The sequence below is a fragment of the Hyla sarda genome, chromosome 3 (assembly GCF_029499605.1).
Source record: "Hyla sarda isolate aHylSar1 chromosome 3, aHylSar1.hap1, whole genome shotgun sequence".
Classification (NCBI taxonomy): domain Eukaryota; kingdom Metazoa; phylum Chordata; class Amphibia; order Anura; family Hylidae; genus Hyla; species Hyla sarda.
The window spans coordinates 25,019,032-25,035,143 of record NC_079191.1 but is presented as its reverse complement, the minus strand read 5'-3'; the positions used below and the strand labels follow the sequence as shown (position 1 = coordinate 25,035,143).

The window sequence follows — 16,112 nt, the reverse complement described above, 5'->3', positions numbered from 1 at the left end:
GACACAGTTCGGAGACCACTGTTATAGAATATGAGATGCTGAGCAGGATGAGATATAATTTTGTATGAAAAGATTCAGCAGAACTCGTGATTTACTGATTAAAATCTCTGCTCATTTCGGGTTTAGGAGTCCAGTGGGTGGTGCCACAGAAATAACTGTCAGTTACTGAGTAGCCCCGCCCACTGGACTCCAAAGGTCAGAATGAGAAGTAATGACAAGTTATACTGATTCTTTTTCCGCAGGAATACATTGTAGTACTACTTTGTTCCTCCTGCTCACATTGGACTTTATATTGTTTTACATCAGTTTCTAAATTAATTCTAGGTATTTTTTTTCGTGAGAATTCCTATAATCCATCATCCAATAATCCAGCATTTGTACTTAAAGGGGTTATCCAGGAAAAAAACTTTTTTATATATATATCAACTGGCTCCAGAAAATTAAACAGATTTGTAAATTACTTCTATTAAAAAATCTTAATCCTTTCAGTACTTATGAGCTGCTGAAGTTGAGTTGTTCTTTTCGGTCTAAGTGCTCTCTGATGACACGTGTCTCGGGAACTGTCCAGAGTAGAAGCAAATCCCCATAGCAAACCTCTTCTACTCTGTGCAGTTCCCGAGACAAGCAGAGATGTCAGCAGAGAGCACTGTTGCCAGACAGAAAAGAACAACTCAACTTCAGCAGCTGATAATTATTGGAAGGATTAAGATTATTTTTTTTAATAGAACTAATTAGCAAATCTGTTTAACTTTCTGGAGCCAGTTGATTATATATATATATATATATATAGAAAAGTTTTTTTTTCCTGGAATACCACTTTAATTTTCACAAGATCAGATGGAGAAGACTCACTAAAGAACCAATCTAGTAATCAAAAAATGTTTATAATCCACTGGTTTGTATTCTGTATTTATAGTGTCCATTTGTAATCTCTCTCTCTCTCTCTCTCTCTCTCTCTCTCTCTATATATATTATTATTATTATTATTATTATTTTTTTTATTTAATGTAGAATATTTGATATCCAGCACCTGTTAAATCCCATTGGTGGCAGATTAAAGGAATTAATATATTATTATTATTATTTTTATTATTATTATTATTATTATATTTTGTATTATTATTACATTCAAATTATTATATCCGTGATGTTCTGTAGCTGAGGATTGTATTATAGTGTTCTGAAGCTGCTGAGGTGTGTATTATGAGGTTCTGCAGCAGATGAGGTTTGTGTTATGAGGTTCTGCAGCAGATGAGGTGTCTATTATAATTATCTGTAGCAGCTTAGGTTTGTATCATGATGTTCTGCAGCTGCTGAGTTTTGTATTATGAGGTTCTGCAGCTGCTGACGTGCGTTGTATTATGTTCTGCAGTATTCGAGATGTGTATTATGAAGTTCGGCAACAGCTAAAGTGTGTAATATGATGTTTTGCAGCAGCTGAGGTGTGTATTATGATGTCGTTAAAAAAAAGCTCAGGTGTGTATAATAATGTCCTACAGCAGCTGAGGTGTATTAAGAAGTTCTGCAGCTGCTGTGGTGTGTATTGTGAGGTTCTGCAGCAACTGAGGTGCGGCTCTGTAGCAGTATAGGTGTGTATTATGGTGTTCTACAGCAGTTGATATGAGTATTATGAGGTTCTGCAGCAGTTGAGGCGTTTATTATGAAGTTCTGCAGCTGCAGTGGTGGCGTGTCCTATAATGTTATGCAGCAGCTGAGGTGTGTATTATAATGTTATGCAGCAGCTGAGGTGTGTATTATAATGTTATGCAGCAGCTGAGGTGTGTATTATAATGTTATGCAGCAGCTAAGTTTCTGTTGTGAGGTTCTGCAGCATCAGAGGTGGGTATTATGAGGTTCTGCAGCAGCTAAGGTGTATTATTATTATTATTACTATTATTATTATTATTATTATTATACAGTTTGCTCTAAATTGCATTACATTATAAAAGTTACAGAAATCAGTCATAAATATCCAACTATCCAAGTGTAGAATCAACAAAATACAATACACTAAATGACAAGCTGTACAGAAAAGCAAATATTGCACATGCAGACTACCTGCGCAGGAAGCAAAAGTTGCCCCCCATCTTACATTGCCAAGACCTGTCACATCTATCTCTCAATTCAAATCCTAATGAGCCGAAAAACAAACCAAACTCCACACAAAATAAAAGGACATCACAACTGAGCACAACAACAACAACAACAACAACAATAAAAGGACATCACAACTGAGCACAACAACAACAACAACAACAATAAAAGGACATCACAACTGAGCACAACAACAACAACAATTAAGGGACATCACAACTGAGCACAACAACAACAATAAAAACTGCTTAGTCCACAAAAATAAGGGACCGGCGGAAATTCTTGTATATTTTCCCAGTGTGTCAACCAAAAGATCCAGCCAAAAAACCCCTACGGAGAAGAAGGCACTCACCTTTACAAACAGTTCGATTTCCGGGTCCTTCTCTTCTCCATTCGGAGTGCTATTGGACATTTTGGTAAAATGAATTTTTTGTGTGTGTTTTTTTATTGTTGCAAAATATAAAAAAAATATATTATATTAATAATAAAAAAAATAATAATAAAATAAATAATGGTAAAATCACTAGAGGCAATAAATGATCTTCTTAATACGGCGGCATAGGGGGCATCCTCTGGTTTGGGGGATCAGCAGGGGACCTGAGAGTTTTGCAGGAGAGCGGTCATGATCCGACTCTGCTTCACTTGTAAAAGAGAGCGACAAGTCCCCCCCACCCCAGCTGGATACTGTATCCTCATGTGTCAGTGATCTGTTCACACTGACAGACCAAAATAGCCCAGAGCGAAAGAGCAGGGGAGTGGTTACAGGCTCGGGGATACACCTATAGCATGTCCCTGAGCCAGACAGCCCCTCCTCCCATCAGTGTGCAGAGGAAAAGGTGTCCTGCCTGCACTGACACACGTCTCTCCAACCTGTGGCTGTCCAGCTGTTGCAAAACTACAACTCCCATCAGTGTGCAGAGGAAAAGGTGTCCTGCCTGCACTGACACACGTCTCTCCAACCTGTGGCTGTCCAGCTGTTGCAAAACTACAACTCCCATCAGTGTGCAGAGGAAAAGGTGTCCTGCCTGCACTGACACACGTCTCTCCAACCTGTGGCTGTCCAGCTGTTGCAAAACTACAACTCCCATCAGTGTGCAGAGGAAAAGGTGTCCTGCCTGCACTGATACACGTCTCTTCAACCTGTGGCTGTCCAGCTGTTGCAAAACTACAACTCCCATCAGTATGCAGAGGAAAGGGTGTCTTCCTGCACTGACACATGTCTCTCCAATCTGTGGCTGTCCAGCTGTTGCAAAACTACAACTCCCATCAGTGTGCAGAGGAAAAGGTGTCCTGCCTGCACTGACACATGTCTCTCCAACCTGTGTCTGTCCAGCTGTTACAAAACTACAACTCCCATAAGTGTGCAGAGGAAAGGGTGTCCTGCCTGCACTGACACACGTCTCTCCAACCTGTGGCTGTCCAGCTGTTGCAAAACTACAACTCCCATCAGTGTGCAGAGGAAAAGGTGTCCTGACTGCACTGACACACGTCTCCCCAACCTGTGGCTGTCCAGCTGTTGCAAAACTACAACACCCATCAGTGTGCAGAGGAAAAGGTGTCCTGCCTGCACTGACACACGTCTCTCCAACCTGTGGCTGTCCAGCTGTTGTAAAACTACAACTCCCATCAGTGTGCAGAGGAAAAGGTGTCCTGCCTGCACTGACACACGTCTCTCCAAACTGTGGCTGTCCAGCTGTTGCAAAACTACAACACCCATCAGTGTGCAGAGGAAAAGGTGTCCTGCCTGCACTGACACATGTCTCTCCAACCTGTGGCTGTCCAGCTGTTGTAAAACTACAACACCCATCAGTGTGCAGAGGAAAAGGTGTCCTGCCTGCACTGACACACGTCTCTCCAAACTGTGGCTGTCCAGCCATTGCAAAACTACAACACCCATCAGTGTGCAGAGGAAAAGGTGTCCTGCCTGCACTGACACACGTCTCTCCAACCTGTGTCTGTCCAGCTGTTGCAAAACTACAACTCCCATCAGTGTGCAGAGGAAAGGGTGTCCTGCCTGCACTGACACACGTCTCTCCAACCTGTGGCTGTCCAGCTGTTGCAAAACTACAACTCCCATCAGTGTGCAGAGGAAAAGGTGTCCTGCCTGCACTGACACACGTCTCTCCAAACTGTGGCTGTCCAGCTGTTGCAAAACTACAACTCCCATCAGTGTGCAGAGGAAAGGGTGTCCTGCCTGCACTGACACACGTCTCTCCAACCTGTGGCTGTCCAGCTGTTACAAAACTACAACTCCCATCAGTGTGCAGAGGAAAAGGTGTCCTGCCTGCACTAACACATGTCTCTCCAACCTGTGTCTGTCCAGCTGTTGTAAAACTACAACTCCCATCAGTGTGCAGAGGAAAAGGTGTCCTGCCTGCACTGACACATGTCTCTCCAACCTGTGTCTGTCCAGCTGTTGTAAAACTACAACTCCCATCAGTGTGCAGAGGAAAAGGTGTCCTGCCTGCAATGACACAAGTCTCTCCAACCTGTGTCTGTCCAGCTGTTGTAAAACTACAACTCCCATCAGTGTGCAGAGGAAAAGGTATCCTGCCTGCACTGACACACGTCTCTCCAACCTGTGTCTGTCCAGCTGTTGTAAAACTACAACTCCCATCAGTGTGCAGAGGAAAAGGTGTCCTGCCTGCACTGACACACGTCTCTGCAACCTGTGGCTGTCCAGCTGTTGCAAAACTACAACTCCCATCAGTGTGCAGAGGAAAAGGTATCCTGCCTGCACTGACACATGTCTCTCCAACCTGTGTCTGTCCAGCTGTTGTAAAACTACAACTCCCATGAGTGTGCAGAGGAAAAGGTGTCCTGCCTGCACTGACACACGTCTCTGCAACCTGTGGCTGTCCAGCTGTTGCAAAACTACAACTCCCATCAGTGTGCAGAGGAAAAGGTGTCCTGCCTGCACTGACACACGTCTCTCCAACCTGTGGCTGTCCAGCTGTTGCAAAACTACAACTCCCATCAGTGTGAAGAGGAAAAGGTGTCCTGCCTGCACTGACACACGTCTCTCCAACCTGTGGCTTTCCAGCTGTTGTAAAACTACAACTCCCATCAGTGTGCAGAGGAAAAGGGGTCCTGCCTGCACTGACACACGTCTCTCCAACCTGTGGCTGTCCAGCTGTTGCAAAACTACAACTCCCATCAGTGTGCAGAGGAAAAGGTGTCCTGCCTGCACTGACACACGTCTCTCCAACCTGTGGCTGTCCAGCTGTTGCAAAACTACAACTCCCATCAGTGTGCAGAGGAAAAGGTGTCCTGCCTGCACTAACACATGTCTCTCCAACCTGTGTCTGTCCAGCTGTTGTAAAACTACAACTCCCATCAGTGTGCAGAGGAAAAGGTGTCCTGCCTGCACTGACACATGTCTCTCCAACCTGTGTCTGTCCAGCTGTTGTAAAACTACAACTCCCATCAGTGTGCAGAGGAAAAGGTGTCCTGCCTGCAATGACACATGTCTCTCCAACCTGTGTCTGTCCAGCTGTTGTAAAACTACAACTCCCATCAGTGTGCAGAGGAAAAGGTGTCCTGCCTGCACTGACACACGTCTATGCAACCTGTGGCTGTCCAGCTGTTGCAAAACTACAACTCCCATCAGTGTGCAGAGGAAAAGGTGTCTTGCCTGCACTGACACACGTCTCTCCAACCTGTGGCTGTCCAGCTGTTGCAAAACTACAACTCCCATCAGTGTGCAGAGGAAAAGGTGTCCTGGGTGCACTGACGCACGTCTCTCCAACCTGTGTCTGTCCAGCTGTTGTAAAACTACAACTCCCATCAGTGTGCAGAGGAAAAGGTGTCCTGCCTGCACTGACACATGTCTCTCCAACCTGTGTCTGTCCAGCTGTTGTAAAACTACAACTCCCATCAGTGTGCAGAGGAAAAGGTGTCCTGCCTGCAATGACACATGTCTCTCCAACCTGTGTCTGTCCAGCTGTTGTAAAACTACAACACCCATCAGTGTGCAGAGGAAAAGGTGTCCTGCCTGCACTGACACACGTCTCTCCAACCTGTGGCTGTCCAGCTGTTGCAAAACTACAACTCCCATCAGTGTGCAGAGGAAAAGGGGTCTTGCCTGCACTGACACACGTCTCTCCAACCTGTGGCTGTCCAGCTGTTGTAAAACTACAACTCCCATCAGTGTGCAGAGGAAAAGGTATCCTGCCTGCACTGACACATGTCTCTCCAACCTGTGTCTGTCCAGCTGTTGCAAAACTACAACTCCCATCAGTGTGCAGAGGAAAGGGTGTCCTGCCTGCACTGACACACGTCTCTCCAACCTGTGGCTGTCCAGCTGTTGCAAAACTACAACTCCCATCAGTGTGCAGAGGAAAAGGTGTCCTGCCTGCACTAACACATGTCTCTCCAACCTGTGTCTGTCCAGCTGTTGTAAAACTACAACTCCCATCAGTGTGCAGAGGAAAAGGTATCCTGCCTGCACTGACACATGTCTCTCCAACCTGTGTCTGTCCAGCTGTTGCAAAACTACAACTCCCATAAGTGTGCAGAGGAAAGGGTGTCCTGCCTGCACTGACACACGTCTCTCCAACCTGTGGCTGTCCAGCTGTTGCAAAACTACAACTCCCATCAGTGTGCAGAGGAAAAGGTGTCCTGACTGCACTGACACACGTCTCCCCAACCTGTGGCTGTCCAGCTGTTGCAAAACTACAACACCCATCAGTGTGCAGAGGAAAAGGTCTCCTGCCTGCACTGACACACGTCTCTCCAACCTGTGGCTGTTCAGCTGTTGTAAAACTACAACTCCCATCAGTGTGCAGAGGAAAAGGTGTCCTGCCTGCACTGACACACGTCTCTCCAAACTGTGGCTGTCCAGCTGTTGCAAAACTACAACACCCATCAGTGTGCAGAGGAAAAGGTGTCCTGCCTGCACTAACACATGTCTCTCCAACCTGTGGCTGTCCAGCTGTTGTAAAACTACAACACCCATCAGTGTGCAGAGGAAAAGGTGTCCTGCCTGCACTGACACACGTCTCTCCAAACTGTGGCTGTCCAGCCATTGCAAAACTACAACACCCATCAGTGTGCAGAGGAAAAGGTGTCCTGCCTGCACTGACACACGTCTCTCCAACCTGTGTCTGTCCAGCTGTTGCAAAACTACAACTCCCATCAGTGTGCAGAGGAAAGGGTGTCCTGCCTGCACTGACACACGTCTCTCCAACCTGTGGCTGTCCAGCTGTTGCAAAACTACAACTCCCATCAGTGTGCAGAGGAAAAGGTGTCCTGCCTGCACTGACACACGTCTCTCCAAACTGTGGCTGTCCAGCTGTTGCAAAACTACAACTCCCATCAGTGTGCAGAGGAAAGGGTGTCCTGCCTGCACTGACACACGTCTCTCCAACCTGTGGCTGTCCAGCTGTTACAAAACTACAACTCCCATCAGTGTGCAGAGGAAAAGGTGTCCTGCCTGCACTAACACATGTCTCTCCAACCTGTGTCTGTCCAGCTGTTGTAAAACTACAACTCCCATCAGTGTGCAGAGGAAAAGGTGTCCTGCCTGCACTGACACATGTCTCTCCAACCTGTGTCTGTCCAGCTGTTGTAAAACTACAACTCCCATCAGTGTGCAGAGGAAAAGGTGTCCTGCCTGCAATGACACATGTCTCTCCAACCTGTGTCTGTCCAGCTGTTGTAAAACTACAACTCCCATCAGTGTGCAGAGGAAAAGGTATCCTGCCTGCACTGACACACGTCTCTCCAACCTGTGTCTGTCCAGCTGTTGTAAAACTACAACTCCCATCAGTGTGCAGAGGAAAAGGTGTCCTGCCTGCACTGACACACGTCTCTGCAACCTGTGGCTGTCCAGCTGTTGCAAAACTACAACTCCCATCAGTGTGCAGAGGAAAAGGTGTCCTGCCTGCACTGACACATGTCTCTCCAACCTGTGGCTGTCCAGCTGTTGCAAAACTACAACTCCCATCAGTGTGCAGAGGAAAAGGTGTCCTGCCTGCACTGACACACGTCCCTCCAACCTGTGGCTGTCCAGCTGTTGCAAAACTACAACTCCCATCAGTGTGCAGAGGAAAAGGTGTCCTGCCTGCACTGACACACGTCTCTCCAACCTGTGGCTGTCCAGCTGTTGCAAAACTACAACTCCCATCAGTGTGCAGAGGAAAAGGTGTCCTGCCTGCACTGACACACGTCTCTCCAAACTGTGGCTGTCCAGCTGTTGCAAAACTACAACTCCCATCAGTGTGCAGAGGAAAGGGTGTCCTGCCTGCACTGACACACGTCTCTCCAACCTGTGGCTGTCCAGCTGTTGCAAAACTACAACTCCCATCAGTGTGCAGAGGAAAAGGTGTCCTGCCTGCACTAACACATGTCTCTCCAACCTGTGTCTGTCCAGCTGTTGTAAAACTACAACTCCCATCAGTGTGCAGAGGAAAAGGTATCCTGCCTGCACTGACACATGTCTCTCCAACCTGTGTCTGTCCAGCTGTTGTAAAACTACAACTCCCATGAGTGTGCAGAGGAAAAGGTGTCCTGCCTGCACTGACACACGTCTCTGCAACCTGTGGCTGTCCAGCTGTTGCAAAACTACAACTCCCATCAGTGTGCAGAGGAAAAGGTGTCCTGCCTGCACTGACACACGTCTCTCCAACCTGTGGCTGTCCAGCTGTTGCAAAACTACAACTCCCATCAGTGTGAAGAGGAAAAGGTGTCCTGCCTGCACTGACACACGTCTCTCCAACCTGTGGCTTTCCAGCTGTTGCAAAACTACAACTCCCATCAGTGTGCAGAGGAAAAGGTATCCTGCCTGCACTGACACATGTCTCTCCAACCTGTGTCTGTCCAGCTGTTGTAAAACTACAACTCCCATGAGTGTGCAGAGGAAAAGGTGTCCTGCCTGCACTGACACACGTCTCTGCAACCTGTGGCTGTCCAGCTGTTGCAAAACTACAACTCCCATCAGTGTGCAGAGGAAAAGGTGTCCTGCCTGCACTGACACACGTCTCTCCAACCTGTGGCTGTCCAGCTGTTGCAAAACTACAACTCCCATCAGTGTGAAGAGGAAAAGGTGTCCTGCCTGCACTGACACACGTCTCTCCAACCTGTGGCTTTCCAGCTGTTGCAAAACTACAACTCCCATCAGTGTGCAGAGGAAAAGGTGTCCTGCCTGCACTGACACACGTCTCTCCAACCTGTGGCTGTCCAGCTGTTGCAAAACTACAACTCCCATCAGTGTGCAGAGGAAAAGGTGTCCTGCCTGCACTGACACACGTCTCTCCAACCTGTGGCTGTCCAGCTGTTGCAAAACTACAACTCCCATCAGTGTGCAGAGGAAAAGGTGTCCTGCCTGCACTAACACATGTCTCTCCAACCTGTGTCTGTCCAGCTGTTGTAAAACTACAACTCCCATCAGTGTGCAGAGGAAAAGGTGTCCTGCCTGCACTGACACATGTCTCTCCAACCTGTGTCTGTCCAGCTGTTGTAAAACTACAACTCCCATCAGTGTGCAGAGGAAAAGGTGTCCTGCCTGCAATGACACATGTCTCTCCAACCTGTGTCTGTCCAGCTGTTGTAAAACTACAACTCCCATCAGTGTGCAGAGGAAAAGGTGTCCTGCCTGCACTGACACACGTCTCTGCAACCTGTGGCTGTCCAGCTGTTGCAAAACTACAACTCCCATCAGTGTGCAGAGGAAAAGGTGTCCTGCCTGCACTGACACACGTCTCTCCAACCTGTGGCTGTCCAGCTGTTGCAAAACTACAACTCCCATCAGTGTGCAGAGGAAAAGGTGTCCTGGGTGCACTGACGCATGTCTCTCCAACCTGTGTCTGTCCAGCTGTTGTAAAACTACAACTCCCATGAGTGTGCAGAGGAAAAGGTGTCCTGCCTGCACTGACACACGTCTCTGCAACCTGTGGCTGTCCAGCTGTTGCAAAACTACAACTCCCATCAGTGTGCAGAGGAAAAGGTGTCCTGCCTGCACTGACACAGGTCTCTCCAACCTGTGGCTGTCCAGCTGTTGCAAAACTACAACTCCCATCAGTGTGAAGAGGAAAAGGTGTCCTGCCTGCACTGACACACGTCTCTCCAACCTGTGGCTTTCCAGCTGTTGTAAAACTACAACTCCCATCAGTGTGCAGAGGAAAAGGTGTCCTGCCTGCACTGACACACGTCTCTGCAACCTGTGGCTGTCCAGCTGTTGCAAAACTACAACTCCCATCAGTGTGCAGAGGAAAAGGTGTCCTGCCTGCACTGACACATGTCTCTCCAACCTGTGGCTGTCCAGCTGTTGCAAAACTACAACTCCCATCAGTGTGCAGAGGAAAAGGTGTCCTGCGTGCACTGATACACGTCTCTCCAACCTGTGGCTGTCCAGCTGTTGCAAAACTACAACTCCCATCAGTGTGCAGAGGAAAAGGTGTCCTGCCTGCACTGACACACGTCTCTCCAAACTGTGGCTGTCCAGCTGTTGCAAAACTACAACTCCCATCAGTGTGCAGAGGAAAGGGTGTCCTGCCTGCACTGACACACGTCTCTCCAACCTGTGTCTGTCCAGCTGTTGCAAAACTACAACTCCCATCAGTGTGCAGAGGAAAAGGTGTCCTGCCTGCACTAACACATGTCTCTCCACCCTGTGTCTGTCCAGCTGTTGTAAAACTACAACTCCCATCAGTGTGCAGAGGAAAAGGTATCCTGCCTGCACTGACACATGTCTCTCCAACCTGTGTCTGTCCAGCTGTTGTAAAACTACAACTCCCATGAGTGTGCAGAGGAAAAGGTGTCCTGCCTGCACTGACACACGTCTCTGCAACCTGTGGCTGTCCAGCTGTTGCAAAACTACAACTCCCATCAGTGTGCAGAGGAAAAGGTGTCCTGCCTGCACTGACACACGTCTCTCCAACCTGTGTCTGTCCAGCTGTTGTAAAACTACAACTCCCATCAGTGTGCAGAGGAAAAGGTGTCCTGCCTGCAATGACACATGTCTCTCCAACCTGTGTCTGTCCAGCTGTTGTAAAACTACAACTCCCATCAGTGTGCAGAGGAAAAGGTGTCCTGCCTGCACTGACACACGTCTCTGCAACCTGTGGCTGTCCAGCTGTTGCAAAACTACAACTCCCATCAGTGTGCAGAGGAAAAGGTGTCCTGCCTGCACTGACACACGTCTCTCCAACCTGTGGCTGTCCAGCTGTTGCAAAACTACAACTCCCATCAGTGTGCAGAGGAAAAGGTGTCCTGGGTGCACTGACGCACGTCTCTCCAACCTGTGTCTGTCCAGCTGTTGTAAAACTACAACTCCCATCAGTGTGCAGAGGAAAAGGTGTCCTGCCTGCACTGACACATGTCTCTCCAACCTGTGTCTGTCCAGCTGTTGTAAAACTACAACTCCCATCAGTGTGCAGAGGAAAAGGTATCCTGCCTGCACTGACACATGTCTTTCCAACCTGTGTCTGTCCAGCTGTTGCAAAACTACAACTCCCATCAGTGTGCAGAGGAAAGGGTGTCCTGCCTGCACTGACACACGTCTCTCCAACCTGTGGCTGTCCAGCTGTTGCAAAACTACAACTCCCATCAGTGTGCAGAGGAAAAGGTGTCCTGCCTGCACTAACACATGTCTCTCCAACCTGTGGCTGTCCAGCTGTTGCAAAACTACAACTCCCATCAGTGTGCAGAGGAAAGGGTGTCCTGCCTGCACTGACACACGTCTCTCCAACCTGTGGCTGTCCAGCTGTTGCAAAACTACAACTCCCATCAGTGTGCAGAGGAAAAGGTGTCCTGCCTGCACTGACACACGTCTCTCCAACCTGTGGCTGTCCAGCTGTTGCAAAACTACAACTCCCATCAGTGTGCAGAGGAAAGGGTGTCCTGCCTGCACTGACACACGTCTCTCCAACCTGTGGCTGTCCAGCTGTTACAAAACTACAACTCCCATCAGTGTGCAGAGGAAAAGGTGTCCTGCCTGCACTAACACATGTCTCTCCAACCTGTGTCTGTCCAGCTGTTGTAAAACTACAACTCCCATCAGTGTGCAGAGGAAAAGGTGTCCTGCCTGCACTGACACATGTCTCTCCAACCTGTGTCTGTCCAGCTGTTGTAAAACTACAACTCCCATCAGTGTGCAGAGGAAAAGGTGTCCTGCCTGCACTGACACACGTCCCTCCAACCTGTGGCTGTCCAGCTGTTGCAAAACTACAACTCCCATCAGTGTGCAGAGGAAAAGGTGTCCTACGTGCACTGATACACGTCTCTCCAACCTGTGGCTGTCCAGCTGTTGCAAAACTACAACTCCCATCAGTGTGCAGAGGAAAAGGTGTCCTGCCTTCACTGACACACGTCTCTCCAAACTGTGGCTGTCCAGCTGTTGCAAAACTACAACTCCCATCAGTGTGCAGAGGAAAGGGTGTCCTGCCTGCACTGACACACGTCTCTCCAACCTGTGGCTGTCCAGCTGTTGCAAAACTACAACTCCCATCAGTGTGCAGAGGAAAAGGTGTCCTGCCTGCACTAACACATGCCTCTCCAACCTGTGTCTGTCCAGCTGTTGTAAAACTACAACTCCCATCAGTGTGCAGAGGAAAAGGTATCCTGCCTGCACTGACACATGTCTCTCCAACCTGTGTCTGTCCAGCTGTTGTAAAACTACAACTCCCATGAGTGTGCAGAGGAAAAGGTGTCCTGCCTGCACTGACACACGTCTCTGCAACCTGTGGCTGTCCAGCTGTTGCAAAACTACAACTCCCATCAGTGTGCAGAGGAAAAGGTGTCCTGCCTGCACTGACACACGTCTCTCCAACCTGTGGCTGTCCAGCTGTTGCAAAACTACAACTCCCATCAGTGTGAAGAGGAAAAGGTGTCCTGCCTGCACTGACACACGTCTCTCCAACCTGTGAATTTCCAGCTGTTGTAAAACTACAACTCCCATCAGTGTGCAGAGGAAAAGGTGTCCTGCCTGCACTGACACACGTCTCTCCAACCTGTGGCTGTCCAGCTGTTGCAAAACTACAACTCCCATCAGTGTGCAGAGGAAAAGGTGTCCTGCCTGCACTGACACACGTCTCTCCAACCTGTGGCTGTCCAGCTGTTGCAAAACTACAACTCCCATCAGTGTGCAGAGGAAAAGGTGTCCTGCCTGCACTAACACATGTCTCTCCAACCTGTGTCTGTCCAGCTGTTGTAAAACTACAACTCCCATCAGTGTGCAGAGGAAAAGGTGTCCTGCCTGCACTGACACATGTCTCTCCAACCTGTGTCTGTCCAGCTGTTGTAAAACTACAACTCCCATCAGTGTGCAGAGGAAAAGGTGTCCTGCCTGCAATGACACATGTCTCTCCAACCTGTGTCTGTCCAGCTGTTGTAAAACTACAACTCCCATCAGTGTGCAGAGGAAAAGGTGTCCTGCCTGCACTGACACACGTCTCTGCAACCTGTGGCTGTCCAGCTGTTGCAAAACTACAACTCCCATCAGTGTGCAGAGGAAAAGGTGTCCTGCCTGCACTGACACACGTCTCTCCAACCTGTGGCTGTCCAGCTGTTGCAAAACTACAACTCCCATCAGTGTGCAGAGGAAAAGGTGTCCTGGGTGCACTGACGCACGTCTCTCCAACCTGTGTCTGTCCAGCTGTTGTAAAACTACAACTCCCATCAGTGTGCAGAGGAAAAGGTGTCCTGCCTGCACTGACACATGTCTCTCCAACCTGTGTCTGTCCAGCTGTTGTAAAACTACAACTCCCATCAGTGTGCAGAGGAAAAGGTGTCCTGCCTGCAATGACACATGTCTCTCCAACCTGTGTCTGTCCAGCTGTTGTAAAACTACAACACCCATCAGTGTGCAGAGGAAAAGGTGTCCTGGCTGCACTGACACACGTCTCTCCAACCTGTGGCTGTCCAGCTGTTGCAAAACTACAACTCCCATCAGTGTGCAGAGGAAAAGGGGTCCTGCCTGCACTGACACACGTCTCTCCAACCTGTGGCTGTCCAGCTGTTGTAAAACTACAACTCCCATCAGTGTGCAGAGGAAAAGGTATCCTGCCTGCACTGACACATGTCTCTCCAACCTGTGTCTGTCCAGCTGTTGCAAAACTACAACTCCCATCAGTGTGCAGAGGAAAGGGTGTCCTGCCTGCACTGACACACGTCTCTCCAACCTGTGGCTGTCCAGCTTTTGCAAAACTACAACTCCCATCAGTGTGCAGAGGAAAAGGTGTCCTGCCTGCACTAACACATGTCTCTCCAACCTGTGTCTGTCCAGCTGTTGTAAAACTACAACTCCCATCAGTGTGCAGAGGAAAAGGTATCCTGCCTGCACTGACACATGTCTCTCCAACCTGTGTCTGTCCAGCTGTTGTAAAACTACAACTCCCATGAGTGTGCAGAGGAAAAGGTGTCCTGCCTGCACTGACACACGTCTCTGCAACCTGTGGCTGTCCAGCTGTTGCAAAACTACAACTCCCATCAGTGTGCAGAGGAAAAGGTGTCCTGCCTGCACTGACACACGTCTCTCCAACCTGTGGCTGTCCAGCTGTTGCAAAACTACAACTCCCATCAGTGTGAAGAGGAAAAGGTGTCCTGCCTGCACTGACACACGTCTCTCCAACCTGTGGCTTTCCAGCTGTTGTAAAACTACAACTCCCATCAGTGTGCAGAGGAAAAGGTGTCCTGCCTGCACTGACACACGTCTCTGCAACCTGTGGCTGTCCAGCTGTTGCAAAACTACAACTCCCATCAGTGTGCAGAGGAAAAGGTGTCCTGCCTGCACTGACACATGTCTCTCCAACCTGTGGCTGTCCAGCTGTTGCAAAACTACAACTCCCATCAGTGTGCAGAGGAAAAGGTGTCCTGCCTGCACTGACACACGTCCCTCCAACCTGTGGCTGTCCAGCTGTTGCAAAACTACAACTCCCATCAGTGTGCAGAGGAAAAGGTGTCCTGCGTGCACTGATACACGTCTCTCCAACCTGTGGCTGTCCAGCTGTTGCAAAACTACAACTCCCATCAGTGTGCAGAGGAAAAGGTGTCCTGCCTGCACTGACACACGTCTCTCCAAACTGTGGCTGTCCAGCTGTTGCAAAACTACAACTCCCATCAGTGTGCAGAGGAAAGGGTGTCCTGCCTGCACTGACACACGTCTCTCCAACCTGTGTCTGTCCAGCTGTTGCAAAACTACAACTCCCATCAGTGTGCAGAGGAAAAGGTGTCCTGCCTGCACTAACACATGTCTCTCCAACCTGTGTCTGTCCAGCTGTTGTAAAACTACAACTCCCATCAGTGTGCAGAGGAAAAGGTATCCTGCCTGCACTGACACATGTCTCTCCAACCTGTGTCTGTCCAGCTGTTGTAAAACTACAACTCCCATGAGTGTGCAGAGTAAAAGGTGTCCTGCCTGCACTGACACACGTCTCTGCAACCTGTGGCTGTCCAGCTGTTGCAAAACTACAACTCCCATCAGTGTGCAGAGGAAAAGGTGTCCTGCCTGCACTGACACACGTCTCTCCAACCTGTGTCTGTCCAGCTGTTGTAAAACTACAACTCCCATCAGTGTGCAGAGGAAAAGGTGTCCTGCCTGCAATGACACATGTCTCTCCAACCTGTGTCTGTCCAGCTGTTGTAAAACTACAACTCCCATCAGTGTGCAGAGGAAAAGGTGTCCTGCCTGCACTGACACACGTCTCTGCAACCTGTGGCTGTCCAGCTGTTGCAAAACTACAACTCCCATCAGTGTGCAGAGGAAAAGGTGTCCTGCCTGCACTGACACACGTCTCTCCAACCTGTGGCTGTCCAGCTGTTGCAAAACTACAACTCCCATCAGTGTGCAGAGGAAAAGGTGTCCTGGGTGCACTGACGCACGTCTCTCCAACCTGTGTCTGTCCAGCTGTTGTAAAACTACAACTCCCATCAGTGTGCAGAGGAAAAGGTGTCCTGCCTGCACTGACACATGTCTCTCCAACCTGTGTCTGTCCAGCTGTTGTAAAACTACAACTCCCATCAGTGTGCAGAGGAAAAGGTGTCCTGCCTGCAATGACACATGTCTCTCCAACCTGTGTCTG

General features: G+C 49.0%; 1 protein-coding gene across 2 annotated transcripts in view; it reads right to left on the bottom strand.

The window, feature by feature from the left end:
* Window positions 1-16,112, bottom strand: part of CLIC5 (chloride intracellular channel 5) — a 184,344-nt gene that overhangs the window by 102,462 nt on the left and 65,770 nt on the right. The window contains exon 1 of one of the 2 annotated variants that reach the window (XM_056563923.1): window positions 2,447-2,775. The exons of the other annotated variant lie outside the window; for it this stretch is intronic. Within the exon in view, the coding sequence (XP_056419898.1) occupies window positions 2,447-2,506 (60 nt within the window). The 5' untranslated portion in view covers window positions 2,507-2,775. Of the gene's footprint in view, window positions 1-2,446; window positions 2,776-16,112 lie in introns of those variants that run through there. 2 annotated transcript variants of the gene reach the window in all.